This window comes from Emiliania huxleyi (genome assembly GCF_000372725.1).
Source record: "Emiliania huxleyi CCMP1516 unplaced genomic scaffold EMIHUscaffold_692, whole genome shotgun sequence".
In the NCBI taxonomy this organism is placed as follows: domain Eukaryota; phylum Haptophyta; order Isochrysidales; family Noelaerhabdaceae; genus Emiliania; species Emiliania huxleyi.
Genome location: NW_005196814.1, coordinates 1 through 19,883, shown reverse-complemented (window position 1 = coordinate 19,883; position 19,883 = coordinate 1). Strand labels below are relative to the sequence as shown.

The following is a 19,883-nucleotide window of genomic DNA, read 5'->3' as shown; positions in this document are numbered from 1 at the left end:
CTGAGCGCAGCACTGGCTGGTGCACCCACGACCCCGCCCTTCTCCAACCTCATGCCGCGCGATACCCTGCGCCCGTAGGCGTTGCGTTGCGTTGATTCTTTTCCATCGGCGCCCGCGCCGGCACTTCCGTTTTGCACATGGTTTTGCATCTGTACCGGTATCATACACGTCGACCACCCAGGCAGCCCCATCCTTTCAAGTTTCATGAAAAAATTCGTGTACCACGGCTTTACGGTGTGAGATCTAGAGATACTAGAGATGGCGCGGGTGTGCCGGGTCGGACCGCTCGTTGAGCGTCGGCCGTCGGCCCGTCCGCCGTCGCCCGCGCAGCGCGCGTGCGCACGCCGCTGGAGCTACAGAACACACTGTCTCCACCGAGAACCACGACCCAGCCGGTACGGCCGCGGGGAGCCCACGGAGTCGCCAAACGCCTCACACTGTCACAGCCTTCGGTCGTCTCTCAAACCGAGCTCGTCGAGCTGGGCTTGGACGAGGTCGGTGATGCGCTTGGTGTGCTCGGAGCACTCGCGCAGCTCGGCGTGGCACGCCGTCATCCGCTCGTCGGGCGTGAGGGAAGCGCCGGCCGCGACAGACGCCTGGAAAGTTCAGGAAGGGTCTCCAAGGAGAGGCCAGAGTCAAAACCGTGCGCCACGTCTCACGGAGCTCCTCCCACGCCGGCCATCGGGCCGCGCTGTCGGGCGGCGGAGCCATCGCCATGTTGCCGAGCATCTCCGCGCGCGAGGGCAGCGCCCGCAGCGCGGTGCGGAAGGTTCTGCGCAGCAGGAAGCCATGGTAGGGCTCCACCTCGGCCTATGGGGAGGCGCAGAGGAAAGGAGGGGAGGGAGAGGCGGCTGGAGCCACATCTCCCCCATATCTCCCCCACATCTCCCCCACATCTCCCCCATGCCTCCTCCATATCTCCCCCACACCTCCCCCACACCTCCCCCACATCTCCCCCATATCTCCCCCACATCTCCCCCACGCCTCCCCCACGCCTCCCCCATCTCGGTTCGCGCGCCTCGTATGCACGCAGCCCAAAGGCGGAGGTCGGCTCGGTGCTCGCCTGCGGGACGTGTCGCGGACGTGTCGTGGACGTGTCGTGGACGCGTTGCGGAGGCGGACGTGTCCCGGCCAGGCGCCAGAGGGCAGAGGGGCGGCTCGAGCTCGCCTGATCGGCGAAGCCGTCGGCCATGCGGGTCCAAAAGCGCTTCATGCGCATCGACCAGAGGAGCGACAGAGCCGCCGACCCCTCGGCGAGCCGCGCCGGCTGCACCACCCCCTCCGCAACCTGCGAGAGATGGGGAGAGATGGGGAGAGATGGGGAGAGATGGGAAGAGATGGATCTGCACCGCCCCTTCCGCAAGCTGCCGATCCGGGCGGGGGCGCTGTCCGGGTGGGCGTCAGTCGCAATCCGTGGAGGGTGGCTGCAGTCCCCCGCCCCTGTCTTTGTGCTGCGTGTTTGAACCCGCGTCCTCATCACCTCGGCGGCGATATCTCCCCATATCTCCCCCATATCTCGTCCTTACCTCGGCGGCGAGCAACTCGCGCAGCGTGGCCGGCCTGTGCCACCAGCAAACTAGGGTCAGGGCGGGAGCCCCGCGGGAGCCCCGCGGTACCGTGCAGTGTACTCAACGCATCGCGCGAACACCCAAGCTGCCGCCCCGAGTGCTCGTTTATCTCGAGTGCGCGTCCTCTCGAGTGCTCGTCGGAACACACGCGTGCGTGCTCCAGCACTGGTTCCGGCATCTAGAAGGGGGGCGGGCCGGCCGTGCCGCTCCCAAGAGTCGCGCACCTGCGTGGGGTGGCGGGGACGGATGGCAACGCGGGTGGGGGTCCTCGACTGCTCCTCCGCTGTCTGCGAGCCTCGCGCGCGCCGCCCGCAGATTCGCGTCACCGAGTCAGGGGAGCGGCGGCGGCGCCGGCAGAAGAGGAGGTGCGACGCGGCGGGGAGGGGGGCGGAGGTGCGGGTTGAGGCGGTGAAGTGTACGCGCACCGTCCGCATGTTGGCGTCGTCTAGCTTGACGATCAGCTGCATGAACGCGCCGAGGTGCATCGAGAGGGACGCCTGCCGCTCGACCGCCGCGCAGAGTCCGTCGACCGGCACCTCCTGCGGTGCGGGGCACGGAGGTGTCACGGAGATGTCACGGAGGCGCAGCCCAGACAACGCACACCGAGGGCGGCGTGGGTGAGGGCGGAGGCAACGATGGCGGCGGCGGGGAGGCGGGCTCGGGGGCGGAGGCGAGGGCGGAAGCAGTGAGGGCGGTGAGGGTGGCGGCGGCGACGGCGCCTTTGCCGACGCTGGCTGCATCTCCTTGTATCCGCTACCGACGCCGCCGACGAGGGTGACCGGGACCGCCGCCGCGGCGGGAGGCATCAGGTCGTTGACGCGCCCAAGCACGTCCGCCGCCAGGTCGCCCGCCGACTTCGCCACGTCCGCCGCCACATCTCCAGCCGATTTGGCGGTATCCTGCGCCATCGTGCCGAGTCGCTCGACGGAGAGGTTCTCCTGTACAAAGATCTTGAACTCGTCGAGGTCGAGCAGACCAGAGGCGTCGACGTCGTACTTGCGAAAGAGCTGCTCCAGGTCGGGCGCGCCCTCGGTGGGCGGCGGTCCTGCCTGCTCGTTGGCGAGATAGGCGAGGTGGCCGTCCGACGGGGACCTGGACAGCGCGGTCTGGACTCGGCGGAAGAGTGGGAATCTCGAGTCCTTGAAGTCGTCACGTGCTGCCTCTGGACCGCTCAATCTGGCGATGGTCGCCTCTGCCGCTCTCAGCTGTGATCTGAGCGCGTTGATCTCCTCTTGCTGCGACGCGTAGTCCTCGCCAGCTTGGACTCGTGCGTGGCGCACGCGGAGGATCGTGCTGCCAGCCCTGGCACTGGAGTGAACGGTCGGCGAGAGGGCGCCGCAGGCTGCGACAAAGGTGGTAAGCATGGGGGGCTCTTCGAAGACGAAATAACGCGCCCTCGCAGCGGAGCTGGGAATAGGACCGCCGCAAGCGGCGTGGCGTGGAGCGGTTGAGCATCCCTCCGGGGGCCCCTCTGCGCCGGGGAGGCGTTGTTGGAGGCTAGGACGCAAGCGTCCGTCGCCCTTTTCAAACTCGGGGCCCACTCCGCTACGCTCCGACCCGAATTTGGAGGGCCTAAAAGTTTAAGGTGTTGCTGCGCAAAAAGGGTCGGACACAGGGCGCAGCTCATGCTAAGAGCTAGAAGGGGAGCTAGAGAGAACGACTACCCTGTCCCGTTATTGCGTACACCCCCAACACCACAAAACGCTCTCTCTCTCCTGTCCTCACTCAGGGGGGTCACAACTACCGAGTCTCTCGACTAGCTGCCACGTTGCCGACGGCGAGAGCGGATCTCCTCCTGCTCCGCAAGGAGGGTGGCCAAGGCTAAAGTCTTGTCGGAGCCGCCGGGCGTGTTGACGACTTGGAGAAGGTCGCCCTTGTACTTGTGCTTGTAGAGATGCTCGAGGGGGTGCTTAGTGGGGCGGTGCGCAGCCAGGCCAGCAGTGAGGGGAGGCGCACCCTCACTCTCCTCGGTTGCAGAGCGTCGGAGGCTGCGTCACGACGGGAGGGTCGCGACAGCAGTCCTCGGGCGAGCCGACGCGCATGTCCAACCAGCGCTGGGACTCGTTGTGACGGCAGACGCCGGCTGCCTCTCCAACCGCTTCTGCAGCGTCCTTCTTTGCCCGTGCATGGGCTCGATCCGATTCCGCAGCGTGTCGTCCCCAGCGGCGGTGTTGCGCGGGAGGCGGCCGCGGGCACGCTGGGCTCGATCAGCTTTCCCTACTCGAGTAGCACGGATTTGGCGGACGTTCGATGCTTCAATTTTACGAATGTCTTGGCACCAGCTGAAGGCTTGCCCCCGTCCACGGCGCAGATCGCCGGATTCGTGCACGGTATTCGGATTTTGGCTATTTGCTCGTGTGGGGGTATATCGCAGATTTGAGATTTGTCAATGGTACCGCGTCTGCCGACGCGGGCGCCTTGCGGGCAGAGCCCTTAGCCACCCTTTTATCTTGCGCGGTCAAAGAAAAAACTTTAGTGACACCGTTTGTTTTCTTTCTTTCTTTCTGGTGGCGGCGTGCCGTCCTCCCATCCCTCCTTTAGGTTGAGTGTTTTATTTTCTTTTACTGAGGCACGAACCTACCTGCGGCCGTCGCAACCTGCGGCGGGGCATGAACAAGAAGCTCGTGTGTGTGAGTGAGTACACACACACACACACTCACAAGAAGCTCATACTCGCTTCACGCCTGCAAACATGAACTATGATCGACTTGCCGTTTCGCCCTTTGGCTTGCCCCCTCAGGCCTCACTTCAGCAGGCGCGGCGCGCGACGACGGGATGATCTTCCTCCCGAAGCCCACGCCGCTCCCCCTCGACCGTGGTCCGCCCTTCTCCACGGCGAGCAGGCCCTCCTATTTCGAGCCCGCTCCCAGAAGAAGGCCGGCTCGCAGCTCGGCTGGTCTGGTGAGGTCCGCGCCTGACCCGACCTCGATGAGCCGTGACGCGGCGCGGGCTCGGACACTGGGAGGTTCGGGGGGAGGGCGGCACCCGCATGCGGCACAGCGGGAGATGGCGGTGGCTGCCTACGGTGGACGCCGCTCGGTGGCGGCAAAGCCTCGACACTCGCACGCCAGTAACACTGGCCCAAAGCTCTCCCAACAGCTGCAGCCCCACAAGGGACCAAAGCGCAAGCCGCCGCATCGAGCTGGAGGGCTCACCGCCCATCCACGCGCGCGCTTTCCGACGAACTTCCCGCAGCGTGTCGCGGACGGGTCGGAGCACAACGCACAGATCCTCACCGTCGATAGGGACGCTCCTCCGCCCGGCCTAGATGAGAACCTTCCTGGCCCAAACTGCGCCACTGCGGCGCTGCCGCACGCGGAGATGGCGACAGAGAGGGCAAAGCGCCAGCAGCGCCCATCGTCGCGCCAGCAGCGCTCGCCGCCGATCCCGATCGCTTGGAGGCCAGCCTCCTCCGCCGGCGCTTCGGCAGCCTCCGCAGCGGCGGTGCCCGACGGGATCGCCTCTGCCCTGTCCGAGCTCGCCTCGCTGCAGAGGCTCGCAAAGGACCCGCTCGACGAGGCGCGGTACGCTCGGCCGCAGACGGCGGCAGGTGCCATCGGCGGCTCGCCCGGGGCAGCGGGCCTCGCGCCGGGCACAGCAGTGTCAAGAGCGGCGGACGAGGAGGAGGAGAGCGCCGACAAGCTGCGCGTGCGGCTGAGCGCCGCCGAGGCTGTGATGAGGAAGCTGCACCGCCGCAACTCGCAGCTGGAGGAGAGTGCAAAGGAGTCGGCCGCTCGGCCTCAGACCGCGGCCGCGGTGCCAGGCGAAGAGGACACCGGCGCGCAGCTGCTCGCCGGGGCCGACGAGCAGGCCCTCTTCTTGCTGCAGCAGAAGGAGGCGGACCTGCAGCAGATGCGAGACTACACCGCCCAGCTGAGCGAGCAGCTCCGCTCCGCAGAGGCGCAGCAGCAGCAGGGGCGACCGGCGGCAGCAACCGCCTCCGCGACGGACAGCGGCGAGTACCGCGACCGCTACATGCGCATGAGGTCCGACTACCGCTCCCTCCTCCGCTCTCGCGTCGGCTCGCTCAAGCGGACGACGGTGCAGCAGCAGCAACGGGAGCAGAGCGAGCTGCTGGGGAAGCTGGACGCGGCGCTGCAGGAGGAGGCGGAGTTGCACCGTCGAGAGTCGCAGCGGCTCAACGAGGAGCTCTATCTCCGCGAGAAGCAGTCGTGTGATTGGCACGTGGAGCGGCGGATCCTCGAGAGCCGGCTTGCCGAGATGGACAAGTCACTGCGGATGCGCGACGAGATTGACGGCGCGATCGAGAGCAAGATGAGCGCCCTCTTTGCGCGTCTGCAGTCGCTAGAGTCGCAGAACATACAGCTCGAGCAGGCGAACGAGCAGCTAAAGACGCAAGTATCTGGGGGAGGCAGCGGCGACGGGGGCGGCCCGCCGGTGTGAAGGGAAAGAGGGGCAGGAACGAATTGCGCGGCGGGGCGTACCGCCCACGCACCCGACGGTGCGTGGAGCACTAGATATATATGGGATAGCCTCTGCGTCGGCTGAAAAGGTGAAAAAGTGCTCTTAAAGTGGCGGAGTGGCGGTGCGAGGGGCCGAGGGCCGCGCGACGCGCGAGGCGTAACGCACTCGCGACTCGGGTTCGTTGATCGTTTATCGATATCGTTCATCGTTGCAGCTCTTGCAGTTGCACTCACTCTTTTTCCGGCTGTAATGGGGGTCTCAGCTCCATAACCGTATTCCACACAGTTCTCTCTTGTGACTGTGTGCCGCGGGTGTGGTGTATTAACACAGTGCATAACAAATGCTCGTTGCTGATGAGGAGAGGCATGCACAGGTCGGAGATCGCACAGGTGTTCGCGCGAACGAGCACCCACCACACACACACGGACAGAGAGAGAGAATGCAACGAGAGAGAGACCAGTCATGGACACAGCGGACGCACCCCGCTGGACCGTCGCTCCACTCCCCCACCCTCAAGACGCTCACCTAGCCAACCAGATCCTCGCAGAGACAAATTCCAGACGTCCCCACCCCACGCGACGGACCCTCCCGCCACGCCGCGCCTGCACAAGGTACATTTAGCCCCCGCACCAACGAACGTGCCACCAAGGCGCTGCCAGCTCGGCCTCTCCGCCCTCCGGCCCGCCACTGGCGCCCCACCCGCCGCCGTGCCGCCGCCGCTCTCGACGGAGGCTCGCACGGCGGCAGCTCCCCCCCTCCCCCACCCTGTCCACTCCCCTCCACTTCCCCCAAACCCTCGAGCGGCGCCTCCGCCGCTTCACTCGGCTATCTTTGCCGACGCGTCACCGACGCGCGCCCGCTTGCACAGCAGCAGCAACTCGGCACTCCCCTCGGGCAGCCCGCTCTGCGCAGCCTCCTCCGCGCGCGGCGAGGTGGCGGGCGCGCGGAAGCCGATCTTTTGCGAGGGTGGCGGACCTGTCGGCGACGCAGCGCTCGGCGGCGGCGACAGCTCCTCCCCCGACCCCGTCGCAGGGGAGGAGGGGGGCGGGCCCGCGCGGCGGATGCCTGCGGAGGGGTCGGGGCAGGAAGGGGGTTCAGAGGCACCCCTCCCACGCATGTGTGTGTGTGTGTGCGTGTGTGTGTGTGTGCGTGTGTGTGTGTGTCGGGTCGGGGAGATGGCGCCGCGCCTCCGGAGACGCCGAGCAACAGCGCGGAGTCATCGAGGGCGTGGGAGCGGGGGGGGGAGTGCTCGGTGGAGGAGTACTCCATCGTCGGCGGCGGAGACGCGTCTGGCGGCAGCTCCGCCTCCTCCCTCCGCCTCCCTCCGCTGCCGAATACTTGCTGCTGCTGCTGCCGCTGCTGCTGCTGCTGCTGCAGCTGCTGCTGCTGCGCGGCGGCGGCGGCGGCGGCAAAGACGCAAGATGGCTTCGCGTCGACGGTCCGGGCAGCGGCGGCGGCGCCGTGGTCAGGCTGGCCACGCGGTCCGGCGTCGGCGGCGGGTGCGTGCGGCTGCTCCGTGGTCAGCGGCGGGGGAGGCTGTGGCGCAAAAGGCTGCGGCTGCGGCGCGCCCGAGAGGACATACGGGGCGGTGTGGCTGGCGGGCATGCAACCGGCGGGGGCGATGCCGGGCGCGATGCCGGGCGCCATGCCAGGCGCCGCGCCGGGCGCCGCCATCCCGCTCGGCACCATGAAGACCGCGCCGTGCCCCAGCCCGTGAGGGGAGGGCTGCGGTGCGGCGGAGCCGTAGCCGTGTTGTGCCTCTTGCTGCAGCAGGATGGACTGAGGCGAGGGTGGGGGAGAGGGAGGTTGCGAGGGAGGAGGGCGGCGAGGGTGGAGGCGGTGAGGGTGGCGGCGGCGAGGGTGGCGGCGGTGAGGGTGGAGGCGGCGAAGGCGGAGGCGAGGATGGAGGCAGTGATGGGAGGCGGTGAGGATGGGAGGCGGGCGAGGGTGCGCTGGAGGCATGCGCCGGAGGCAGTGTTGGCACCTGCAGCCTCGACCAGCGGTTGCGAATCGCGTGGTCCGTCCGGCCGGGCAGCCGCCGCGCGATCTCGAACCACTTGTGTCCCAGCTCCGACACCCCCTGCACGATCACGTCGTCCTCTGCCCGAGTCCAAGAGGACCTCTCCTTGCGGAAACCGCTGCCGCTCCCTCCGCCGCCGCCGCCTCCACTGCTCGCTGGGGACTTGATCCGCGCCGCGCTGCCGTCCCCGCTGCCTCGCCGCCCCACCAGCACGCTCAGGGCCGCCGTCTCCGCGGTCCGAGCCAGCCCACCCCCGCCGGTGCCGCCTCCTCCGCCACCGTTTGTCGGTCCGTCGGCGGAAGCAGGACCGGCGCTGCTGCCCCCACTGCCCCCACTGCCGGATGCACTTGTTGCGGCGGCGCCCGTGGCGTCGGCCTCTGTACCACCGGCGTCGGATGCGCTGGCACCGCAGCTCCGTTTGACGCCCCCGTCCCGCCCGCCCGTCCTGCTCTTGGCTGTGTCTTGCAGCCTGCTCCAGCGGTTGCGGACGGCGTCGTCCGACCTTCCAGGCAGCTGGGCGGCGATGACGCGCCATCGGCAGCCAAGCTGCTCCACGCCGCGGCGGATCAGCTCGTCCTCGTGCGGCGACCACTCCTTGCGCGGCAGCGCTGCCGCCTGCGTCTGCCTTTTCGCCGCCGCGAGGAGAGCGTAGGACTGCACGGCGCTGCCAGACGCGGAGGCCTTGGCCTCTCGCGGCGATATTTGAGCGGCCGAGGGCCCGGCGGCGCGGGAGGGGGACTGCGCCGTGCCGCTGCTGAGGCCGAGCAGCACGGCGGCCGTGTCGGAGTGGTTCGAATCTGCCAGCATGGTGGGCCCGACAGAAACTTCGGGCTGGCGGGCTCTCAGCGGCGGGCGATTCGGGTCTTCGGCGTCCAGTTGGGACGACGAACTGCTTTTACGGAATACCAACTGTTACGTTCAACTTTGGGCACGCTTTCCACATCAGCATCGCGTCTTTCTTCTTCACGGCGAGCGAGACGTGCTGACGATTTGTCGAAAGCGTGCCCATTACAGGTGTATTCTTTTTTTGCTTGGGGCGGACAGCATGACGGTAGGTAGGGTAGGTCTGGGCCCTCCTGTCGGGTTTTTCCCTCTCTTCGCGCGGAATTTTCACAGCAGAAAAAGAAATTTTCCGAAATCACGATGTCAACCCTCCCCAAGTGGGTGATCTGATTGATGCTTGTATAGCCTTGAGAGTGGCCTGCCATGCCACAGGAAGGACTGTGGTTGCAGGAGGCAGCGCGGGTTGGTGAGGCAGGCTGTCGCGTGTCGGAGAGGCTGGGGCATGGATCAATCAATCAAAGGACTCGTTGTTTCTCTCCCTCACCCAGATGCCAGAATGGATGGGGGGGGGGGGGGGGGGTGAATGAAGGGGGTGGCAGGGGCTTCTCTGATGCTCCACGCTGTTTGGTGTGTCTGGGAGGTGAGGGTAGGTGTGGGGGAGGTGTGGATGTGGAAAGCGTGCCCAAAGTTGAACGTAACAGTTGGTATTCCGTAAAAGCAGTTCGTCGTCCCAACTGGACGCCGAAGAGACTCTCTGGACAGCTTAGGCGGCTCCCGTGGTGTACCTTGTTCGTTTGCGCGGAAACCGAAAGGCGAAAGGGCGGGGCTGTCCCGGAAAGTGAGAAACGCCGGGCAGCGTGACGCATTACTGAACCCTCCCATACGTGCTCGTGCTCCTCCTTTGCTGTCCCATCTCCCCATCTCTTTCCCGCCTGGGCGGGGCGGTGGGCGGGCGCGCGGTGCGGCGTGGCGTGTGCGTGTGTGCGACTGCAACGAAGGACCGCTCGCAGAGGACCATTGGGTTTGTACTATTAAGGTGGCAGTCCGGGTTCTGTGAAGAGGGTCGCTCGTCGAATGCGAGCCAGTTCGCTCGCGACGCCGACGCCGACGCCGCCGCCGGAACGACCGCGGCGGCCGGTCGAGCGGCCGCCCCGGCCAGCGGCCGTATCGAGCCTGCCCGTCGCGAAGGTGCGGACCTCACGCGCCCCACCGGCCGCCCGCGCCGCCGCGCCCACGTCGCTCTCTCGAAGCCCAGCGCCACGCCGCTACGACTCCCATCGCGACGACTCCCGTGCTCGCTCGTGGCGCAGGCGATCGACTCCTGACACCCATCGAGCGGATGGGCGCGTTCCCGCCGCGACCCGGTACTCTCGAACGACTTTTGAGGGCAAAAGGTGCCGCCCGAGCCCATTCCCGCCGCCCGCCGCCCGAGATCAGCTGCCACCGGCCAGCGCGCGCGCGGAGACCTGCCGCGAGCGCCTCCGTGGCCCTAGCTGGGGTGATTAGCAAGCGCCTCGGCACTTTAGATTCGCCCCTCGGGCTTTTCCGCGCGCGTGATCAGTCTCGCGTTCTCTCCTTTTTCAGGCGCCTGTTTTCGGCCTCTGAAGAGCAACCGTCGAGGCGTCGATGCTCGCCTCCACGCCCGCGCCAGACCTCCGCGATTGGGGCGCCTTGTCGACGGGATCAATTGTGATTCCGGGCGTATTTTTCTGACACTTTACTCGCACGTCGGCGACTCTTAGTCGCTTCTCCGTGCTAGGAGGCCTCTGTTTTGTGTCCGTGAGGACTAGATCGAAACTAACATTTCGGCATATGCGAGTAAAGTATCAGAAAAATGCGCGTTCGTTCACAATTCATGTGTATATGAACGGTGCCGACGGGTTTGGCGAGCATCGAAGCCGTCCAGGCGCAGCAACGCGACGGTTTCGGAGGCCGACGGCTCCGAAAGAGCCTCCCGAGCGAGGCCGGCGCGGTCACGGTACCGTGGAGGCCACAGACGTCGCCGGAGCGGCACTCCCGGGGCGCCACTCCCTCACCCGGTCAGGGGGGGCCAACCACAGCCCGCCTCACCGTCCGTGGAGCTTCCGTGGTCCGCCGCTTCGGCTTCGATTTTCGACCCTCCCGAGGCTGCTAGAGCAGCCCCGCGGAGCCTCCCGGATGCACCAGCACACCGTCGTCCAGAACGCCGGCGCACGCGCTGCCCAGTGACTGGGCGGGTCGGCCCCGACTAGGGGCGGGCCCAGCCGCGCGGAGAAGACCATCCCACTCGCGGTTCGTCGCACCGTCCGCTCCAGTTTTCGTCTCGAGCGGGTCGTGAGACGGCCGCGAGAGCGAGCACCGCGGTCACGGTACCTTGGAGGCCACAGACGTCGCCGGAGCGGCACTCCCGGGGCGCCACTCCCTCACCCGGTCAGGGGGGGCCAACCACAGCCCGCCTCACCGTCCGTGGAGCTTCCGTGGTCCGCCGCTCCGGCTTCGATTTTCGACCCTCCCGAGGCTGCTATAGGTATAGCAGCCCCGCGGAGCCTCCCGGATGCATCGGCACACCGTCGTCCAGGATGACGGCGCACGCGCTGCCCAGTGACTGGGCGGGTCTGCCCCGACTAGGGGCGGGCCCAGCCGCGCGGAGAAGGCCAGCGAGCTCGAAACACGTCGCCGCGGCCGGCCGTTTCGCAAGCCTGAGCGGGTCGCCAGACACCCGCGAGAGCCAGCAGCTAGAGCGCCGTCGTAGCCGCAGATCGAGTCGAGGAGCTTGATGTCCACGGTAGCAGTTGTGGAGAGCGGTGGCACGGTGCGTGTAGACGCGTCGATTGAGGGCTCCCTTTCGAAACGCGACGGGTACGGCTTGACAACTGCCAGCACAGTTTTACGCCGGCCAGCGTGAGAGCACAACAGGGAGCCGGCGACCCGTACGCTTTGCGCGTGGCGACTGGTGGCTGTCTGGAGCTCGTGTGAGCTGGGCCGACGCGTGGCCGAGCCGAGAGGACCAGCGAGCGACCACGTTGGCGATGAAGCTTGGCGGCCGGCGCCTCGTCGCCAGACGTCACAGCGGCGTGGACGTAGGAGTGTGCGGCGACGGTTACCGGCAAATCCGGCCCAGTGTGGCCGGCAGCTGCCTAGCGCTGGCCTGTGGCCGGCGCCGCGGTGGCGGAGAAGGCGTCTCGCCGCCGTGGCGGCGGTCGGCAGGTGCGAGCGTGATGCCATCTTGCGGGACGACACCCGTCTCGCAAAACCCGGACTGCCACCTTAAAGGCCCACTCCCCGCCCTTTCTCAGAGCTGTGTTTGCGCTCGCTGTGCGCTCTCCCGTTGCTTCATGTTGCTGGCTACTCTGGAGTCCTCCTGGCTGCTCTCCGCCCACCAGCCGGCCACAGGCCGTCAGTCTCACCGGCCGGCGTCGAGAGAACGGCCAGACTCGACCGACCGGGTGTCGCGCCGCTGCCTGCTTCTCGCGCCGCTGTAGCAGCGCCAGCGGCTCGGCCGCGCATCCTTCACACACGCCGCCACGACCAAGCTGAGCGGGCCCAGTGTCGAGGTCTGGTGCGAGCTGCATGTGAGGGGCGGCTTTGGCCACAGCAGGTCCACCAGACGGATCTCAAAGCTTGCCGTCGGCGTGCTGTCGTGGCGAGAGCCGAGACCGCTGCAGAGGAGCCGAGTGCAGTGACGATCCAGAGGCTACCAGGGCCACCAAGTGGTAGCCCTTGTCAATTATGAGCAGGGCTGTGCTTTGATGGGGTTGTGCTTGAGCGTGTGTGAAGTGGGAGTGCGTGCCGGCGGTGTCTGTGGGTGAAATAGGCGTGTGTGAGGCCGTAAGAGCCGTGGTATGAGCCAGAGTGAGCTTCATCACCCAAGATAAGTGCGGTCTGGGACATATTAGGCTTGGTACTGATGGGCCTGGGCCAGGAGAGCGACAGAGATGGCGAGGTGGTGAGCTGGGAAGCCGCTTCGGCACCTGGACGTGTCGCGATGAAGTGCCAAGAAGCGCCGTTTGCGGCTAGTGCTCAAAAGATTGGGAGAGAAGGCCTACATATTATGACTGCATCCATGCACCTTGTGCATAGGGGCTGTGGAACAGGACATTTCACGGTCGGTGGCGCCGATAATGACCTCCGTAAAGCCCTCGGAATCGCCTCGGATGGGGTCCACCGGAGACAATCTCGAGCCCTCTCCGTGGCATCACGAGCCGATGTGAGCTTGCAGACCCAAGGTAAGTGCGGTTCGGGACAGCTCGGGCCTGCTACTGATGGGCCTGGGCCAGGAGGGCGACAGAGAAGGCGAGGTGGTGGGCTGGGAGCATGAAATAGCGCTTCGTGGCACTTGCATCGCGACACAGTCAGGCGCTGACTCTCCAGCGTCTCAGCTCACCATCTCGCCTTCTCTGTCGCCCTCCTGGCCCAGGCCCATCAGTAGCAGGCCCGAGCTGTCCCGAACCGCACTTACCTTGGGTCTGCAAGCTCACACCGGCTCGTGATGCCACGGAGAGGGCTCGAGATTGTCTCCGGTGGACCCCATCCGAGGCGATTGCGAGGGCTTTCCGGAGGCCAACACCGGCGCCACCGACCGTGAAATGTCCCGACCCGCAGCCCTCATGCACCAGGCTCAAGGATTCAGTCATAATATGTAGGCCTTGTCTCCCGAAGTTTTGAGCAATAGCCGCAAATAGTACTTTTCGGCAGTTCATCGCGACACGTCCAGGTGCCGATGAAGCGGCTTCCCAGCTCACCACCTCGCCTTCTCTGTCGCCCTCCTGGCCCAGGCTCATCAGTACCAAGTCTGAGCTGTCCCAAACCGTCCTTATTTTGGGTGATGAAGCCCACTCTGGCTCATACCACGGCTCTTACGGCCTCACTCACGCCCGTTTCACCCACAGACACCGCCGGCACGCACTCCCACTTCACACATGCTCAAACACAACCCCACCAAAGCACAGCCCTGATCAGAATGGGCAAGGGCTACCACTTGGTGGCCCTGGTAGCCTCTGGATCGTCACTGCACTCGGCTCCTCTGCAGCGGTCTCGGCTCTCGCCACGACAGCACGCCGACGGCAAGCTTTGAGATCCGTCTGGTGGACCTGCTGTGGCCAAAGCCGCCCCTCACATGCAGCTCGCACCAGACCTCGACACTGGGCCCGCTCAGCTTGGTCGTGGCGGCGTGTGTGAAGGATGCGCGGCCGAGCCGCTGGCGCTGCTACAGCGGCGCGAGAAGCAGGCAGCGGCGCGACACCCGGTCGGTCGAGTCTGGCCGTTCTCTCGACGCCGGCCGGCCAGGGTGGCGGCCTGTGGCCGGCTGGTGGGCGGAGAGCAGCCCCAACCGGCGTGGGGGTGCTCAGGAGGCAGCGGCGGCCAAGTGTCGACACTTGCTCAAAGTCGAAAGGGGGCGTGGAGTGGGCCTTTAACAACGAAGGCGCTCTCAAAGAAAAACAGCCGGTCGTTGCGCTCGGCGCGAGCAATCAGAGGCACAGCCCCAACGCGTGAGGACCTGCTCACCTCAAGGGCATGTTGCGCCGTGTCAAGATCCGGCGAAACGGTCATGCTACGGGCGGAAAGGTGGCGCTGGTCGCCGACAACTGGGCTCTCATGCTGCAGCGATGCGGAAGCAAGCTCTCCACCGACGCGAGCCAGTTTGTCGCGACGAGGCTCTTCACCGCTGATGGGTTCGAGATCGAAGCTCTTGAGGAGGTGCGCGCGCAACCAACGTACACTACCACACCATCATACCTCTCTCACCATTTGTGGGGTGCGAACGGTAGGTTCGCGACGGCGATTGCATCGTCGTCTCCGGCGGCGAAGAGTTTTTTACAACAGAGGCACCGCCGCTCGTGAGCGGCGCAAGCTCTGTCTCTGCGCCAGACCACGGCACGTCTAGTGAAGCCACTGGGGAGGGACCACCGATACAGACGGAGGCAAAGGTGACGGCGGCGGAGGTGGCGGTGGCGGAGGAGGCAAGTGAGGGATACGGAGGGGCGGCTGGAGCGGCTGCAGAGATCGAGGCGGACGAGGCGGGCGAGGCGGAGAACCACACCGAGTCGGAGGTGACGGAGCCGGCGGGGCCGCTACCGCCCGCGCCCGAGATCTCACCGTTGCTGCCTCCCGACGATCTGGTCGCCGGAGAGGGCGGGGCTGCCGCCGCTGATGCCGTGAGCGGCGGCGAGAGCGAGGCGGAGGCGGGAGTGGGGCTGAACCACTTGAGCCGGAGCACGATCGTTACTTTCTTCTGTGAGTAGGTCGAGGTGGAAGTGAATGCGCCGGATAACACGCCCGCCGGCCTCGAGGTGGAGATACCGCCGAGATTAGCCGAGATTAGCCGAGATTACCTGAGATGGCAGGGCTTTGTCCGGGCTGTGACCGAGGGGCGGGACTCTAAGCCAGATGTGACCGAGCTCAGGTGGAGTGCGCCGGCCAGGCCGACTCGAGCGACGACGAGATGGAGATTGAGGCGGATGAGGCGGCGGAGGCGGAAGAGGCTGCGGCCCCGGCGGTGGTGGAGGCGGAGGCGGCAGGGGCTGCGGCTCCGGTGGCAGAGGCGGAGGGCTTGCGGCTGCACCTCTCGAGCAGCAGCAGCACCGGCTACAAGGGCGTGTCAAAGGGGGAGAGGGGCAACTCCGGCCGCTTCCGAGCGCAGACCTATACGGGCGGGGAGACCTGTCACCTCGGCTTCTTCGACACGGCGGTGGAGGCGGCGGTGGCGTACGCGCGGGCGGTCGATGTGGCGGCGGAGGCGGCGCCTGAGGAGGAGGAGGAGGAGGAGCCTGAGGAGGAGGCGGTGGCGGCGGCGGCGGCGGCGAAGGGGGGGGCGGAGACCTCCGCCGCCACCGCCCCACTCACCTCCCGACTCGCCGCCCCGCCCCGCCCCCCTCGCCATGCCCCTCGCGCAGCCGGCAGCGGTGAGCGGCAAGGGGGGCAGCAGAGCGGGCATCGAAGCGGCGGGCAGCGGAGTGGCGAAGCGGAGGCGACGCGCGATCGGCCGGTAGAGCCAGCGGAGGAGGCATTGGATGCGGTGACAGGGGCGCAGGCGCCGGCGGAGGCGGAGGTGCAGGCGGTGCGGGCGCGGTCGATCGGAGACCTCGCGGACTACCTCGCGCACTCTGGCGCCGCCGCCGAGCAGCGTAGCGGCTGGACTTGCAAGGCTTCCCTCGTCCAGACCAGCGATCGCGGGCGGCGATGGCGCGTCCGCTTCCAGCACCCTCAGCTCTTTGGAGCCAAGGTGTTCTCCTCGCGCCCCGACGTGCTGCGCGCGCTCGGCCTGGAGGCGCCTCCGAAGCGGAAGCGCGCCGCTGGAAGCTTCGAGGAGGCGCCGTGCCACTCTCCCCCTCCCACTCCACTCCACTCCACTCCACGGCACTGCCTCTCACCCCCCTTCCCTGGCACGCTGCCTCCAAGGTCTGCCCGCTCTGCTCACCCGCCCCCGCCGCCAACCTCCCTCACCGCCGCCTCACCGCCGCCGCCCTCCCTCACCGCCGCCCCCGTGCCCCGGCAGAGCCCGTGGGTGCAGTGCGACGCGTGCGGAAAGTGGCGCCGCCTCACGCCCGAGGCGCAGGCGGCGCTGCAGGACGACGCTCCGTGGTATTGCTCGCGGGAAGACTCGAGGGCGGGGCACGAGGAGGGCGCGGCGGGCGCCGAGTCGGCGTGCGCGCGGCCGCAGAGCCCTCTTGACGAGGGCGAGCAGGAGATGGGCGAGTTCCAGACGCCGCTCAAGAAGAAGAAGTCGGCCAGCGGCGAGGAGAAAGAGGCCGGGCCGCTCCAATCGGACCGACGACGCGCCCTGGCGCCTGTCCTGGCGACGGCGGGGACTCGTCTCTAGGTCCGGCTGGTCCTCGACGAGGTGCTGCGCGCCGTCGTTTGCCAGGAGGAGGCCATGGTCGGGCTCCGCTCCTACGTCGAGAAGCGCGGAGGAGACGCCGACGAGCTGCTTTCGGGGTGGACAGCCGAGGTGTCGACGAGGCTGGCCGCAGGCGGACAGGCTGCAGGCGGACAGGCCGCAGGCGGACAGGCTGCAGGCGGACAGGCTGCAGTTGGGCAGGAGGCGGGCGGGCGGGAAGCGCGCGGGCAGGAGACGGGTGGGCCGTCGGCGGGCGAGGGGGCGGGCGAGGGGGCGGGCGAGGGGGCGGGCGCACGGGACGGTGCGCTGGGGTGCGGGCGGGCAGGCGGGCAGGGCAAGGCCGCAGAGCAGGGCGGACAGGTCGTGGGCGTGCGGTGCCAGTCCTTGCCTCCGGGGTGGGTGGCGCAGGAGCGGCAGGGGTCGGCGAGGACCTACCGCGTCTTCTACGGCCCCAACGGCGAATACGCGGAGTCCGTGCCGCAGGCCTGGCGGGGCGGCCGCGAGAACCGGCACGGCCTGGCGGGGCGAGAGCTGGCCGAAGTCGCAAGCTTGTCTGGCGGCGGCGGAGGCGCCGACGCGGCGGGCGGCGTCGAGTCGAGCGGAGCGGGCGGCGCCTGCGGTGTGTCAGCGGCGGGCGCCGCAGCGCTTTGCAGGGCTGCAGCTCGGCGCCAGCGCTGCCGGGAGTGCGCCGCGTGCAGGGCTCCCGACTGCGGAGCGTGCTCCGCGTGCCGCGATATGACCAAGTACGGCGGCCCCGGCACCGCCAAGCAGTGCTGCGTCAACCGCCGCTGCCTCGGGCTGCGGCTCGCTCCGTCGAGCGCGACCTTCCGCTCGCCCGACGGGCGCGAGTTTGGCTCTGTCTCCGAGGTTGCGGCTCACTTCGGGCTGCTGCTGAGGCCGGCGCAGCTCTCGCGCTGCTGGGCGGAATGCGACTTTTGCGGCGCGTGGCGTCGCGTGCGGGAGGAGCCCGCGCCGAGCGACCAGTTCCTCTGCGTCTTCGTGCACGAGGAGGAGGGCTGCGACGCCCCGGCCGACGCGCTTGAGGCGGGCGAGGAGGATGTGCCCGCCGACGTGACCCCCTCCGATGAGCCGGCGCCCAGCACGGAGGGGCTCCGCCGCTCGAGCCGCGCGCACCGAGCGGACGGGCTGCCGCGTCCAGCGCGGTCGGAGCTGGGCGGAGTGCACACTGACCAGGCGGGGCGGCACACGGCGCTCTGGTCTTCGACGCGGCGCTGCGAGCCGGGGGCGCGCGTCCTCGCGCAGTTCGGCTCCGGTGCCGACGAGCTCTGGTTCCCGGCGACAGTGCAGGCCGTCCACCGGAATGACGTCTGCCAGTGGGTGGACGTCGCGTACGACGGCGGCGAGGTCGAGACCAGCAAGCCCATCAAGCGCGTGCGGGCGCTAGGTAGGCAGGATGTCGAGGAGACGGAGACCGTCGGCGGAGCTGCGGGCGGTCGCGACGGCGAGGGCGACGAGACGAAGGCCGACGAAGAGGAGTGCGAAGAGGGGAGGCCGCCGCGGTCCACACCACCGCCTGACAAGGAGGCGGCGCAGAGAGGCCAGGGGGCGGCGATTGCGGCGGTAGCGGCAGCGGCGGCAGTGTCGGCGGCGGCGGCAGCGGCGGCGGCGGCGGCGGCGGTCTCGGCAGCGCCGCTGGAGGAGGAAGAAGACGAGGAGGCTTCCGCGGTGGAGGGCCAACAGCACCAGCAGCTACTTGTGGTGCTCCAGGAGATGCGGCTCCACACGTTCGGCTACGAGACGGCATTCCGAGAGCACGGCTTTGCCGATCCGCGCCGTTTCGCTGAGATGAGCGACGACCACCTCTCTCAGCTTGCTCTGCAGGTTTTCGGGAAGAAGGTGGGCCATGCTGCGCGGTTTCGGAAGTGGGTCCGAGATGAGGTGACGAAGCACGCGCTGTAGCAAGCATGCTCCCGCCGTCTCGGATCGAGCTTCGCGCCATACTGTAGCCCCATAGCGCGGGGGGGGGGGGGGTTGTAAAGCCGTACAGTCATGTGTGTTGTGCTCTGATTCTTTCGGCAACAATGTCCAGCTTAAGGTAAGGTAGGGTAAATTTCTCCACACACACAAGGTGGTGGGGCAAGAGGGGGCGACCCTCGCCGACGGCCTCGCATCTCCACACCCGACCCCGGCCGGACACGGGTAGAGGAGCCCCACGGCATTCCGAAAGTGCAAGCACTGCCCGGTGGGGTGCACGTGGAGGTGAGCCGTGAGCTGTGTGTGCTAAGACAGATTCTCCGCAGACAGCCAAAACGGGCCGTGCCGCGTTTGTGGTGTCTTCTCAAGCACTAGCATCCGGGCGCCGCACTCGAGTGGGCGGGTCACATCTGTGTGGGCCCAGTGCGCACATGCGAGTGCTATCCTGCCCTATGGGAGGCAGAGGGAGGGGGGGAGGGGGGGGCAGAGGTAAGGTGGGGTGAGACTGGGGAGGGCCTCAGAGGTCCTCCATGGGGGTGCGGTCCGGCTCGAACAGGTCGAAGTGCATGTTGGTCCCGCCATCGCCGCCGACGCCGTCGCCCTCGTCCGCCTCGGAGGCGGAGGTCGTCGAGCGGGGCGTCTCGCCCGTCGCGAACCTGCCGCCGAACACGGCGTCGGCCGGCGCCGAGACGCCGGCAGCCGTGATCAGGTCGGCGACCTTTCGGTCCCTGCAGGCCGCATCAATTTTGCCGCACCGGGACGGCTCGCTTGAGCTGCTGCAAGGTTGATAGGTGTGTGAGGGGGGGGATACGGTGTTACACTGAGGCGCGGGGGCGTGTGAAGTTGGGGTTGTTGGATCGTCTATCTTGTGGCTCTACTTCGTGTCATCGCGTGACCGCGGTCCCTCTGCCCCAGACTCTGCGGACTGCGGTCACACCCGTCACCGTACAACAGCCCTAGTGCGGACGATTCTTTTGCGGTATCTCCCTCTATCTCCCTCTATCTCCCCGTATCTCCCCGTATCTCCTTGCATCTCCTCGCATCTCCCCGTATCTCCCCGTATCTCCCCGTATCTCCCCGTATCTCCCCGTATCTCCCCGTATCTCCCCGCATCTCCCCGTATCTCGTATCTCCCGGTATCTCCCGGTATCTCCCCGTATCTCCCGGTATCCCGCCATATCCCGCCATATCCCGCCATATCCCGCGCGCGCCGCGGATACCGCGAAAAGAATCGTCCACACCAGGGATTAACAACACCGAACCGCGAACGCCTCAAACAACACACACAAGTGGTTAAGGTACTTTTCAATACTTTAACCGTCGAGCGCGTGCGAAA

General features: G+C 67.4%; 4 protein-coding genes across 4 annotated transcripts; 2 read left to right on the top strand and 2 right to left on the bottom strand.

The window, feature by feature from the left end:
- Positions 1-218: 218 nt before the first annotated feature.
- EMIHUDRAFT_371821 (hypothetical protein) lies at positions 219-867 on the bottom strand. The gene is made up of 3 exons (XM_005762100.1): positions 667-867; positions 290-596; positions 219-266 (listed from the first exon to the last, which is right to left on the bottom strand). Exons 1-2 carry the CDS (start codon positions 727-729, stop codon positions 441-443), a joined length of 219 nt encoding a protein of 72 aa, XP_005762157.1. The 5' UTR covers positions 730-867; the 3' UTR covers positions 219-266; positions 290-440.
- Positions 868-4,574: 3,707 nt separating this feature from the next.
- Positions 4,575-5,972, top strand: EMIHUDRAFT_120704 (hypothetical protein; the record flags this gene model as incomplete). Its single annotated transcript, XM_005762099.1, has 1 exon — positions 4,575-5,972. The coding sequence occupies one exon, from the start codon at positions 4,575-4,577 to the stop codon at positions 5,970-5,972; it is 1,398 nt and encodes a 465-aa protein (XP_005762156.1).
- A 2,017-nt stretch (positions 5,973-7,989) lies between these two features.
- Positions 7,990-8,610, bottom strand: EMIHUDRAFT_58434 (hypothetical protein; the record flags this gene model as incomplete). Its single annotated transcript, XM_005762098.1, has 2 exons — positions 7,990-8,118; positions 8,437-8,610. Coding segments are annotated over 2 exons (303 nt in total), but the record flags the coding sequence as incomplete, so codon positions are not given.
- A 5,679-nt stretch (positions 8,611-14,289) lies between these two features.
- Positions 14,290-19,335, top strand: EMIHUDRAFT_120702 (hypothetical protein; the record flags this gene model as incomplete). The annotated part of the gene is made up of 9 exons (XM_005762097.1): positions 14,290-14,472; positions 14,544-14,825; positions 15,018-15,065; positions 15,179-15,556; positions 15,806-15,997; positions 16,271-16,564; positions 16,595-18,511; positions 18,777-18,832; positions 19,104-19,335. 9 exons carry the CDS (start codon positions 14,290-14,292, stop codon positions 19,333-19,335), a joined length of 3,582 nt encoding a protein of 1,193 aa, XP_005762154.1.
- Positions 19,336-19,883: the final 548 nt, after the last annotated feature.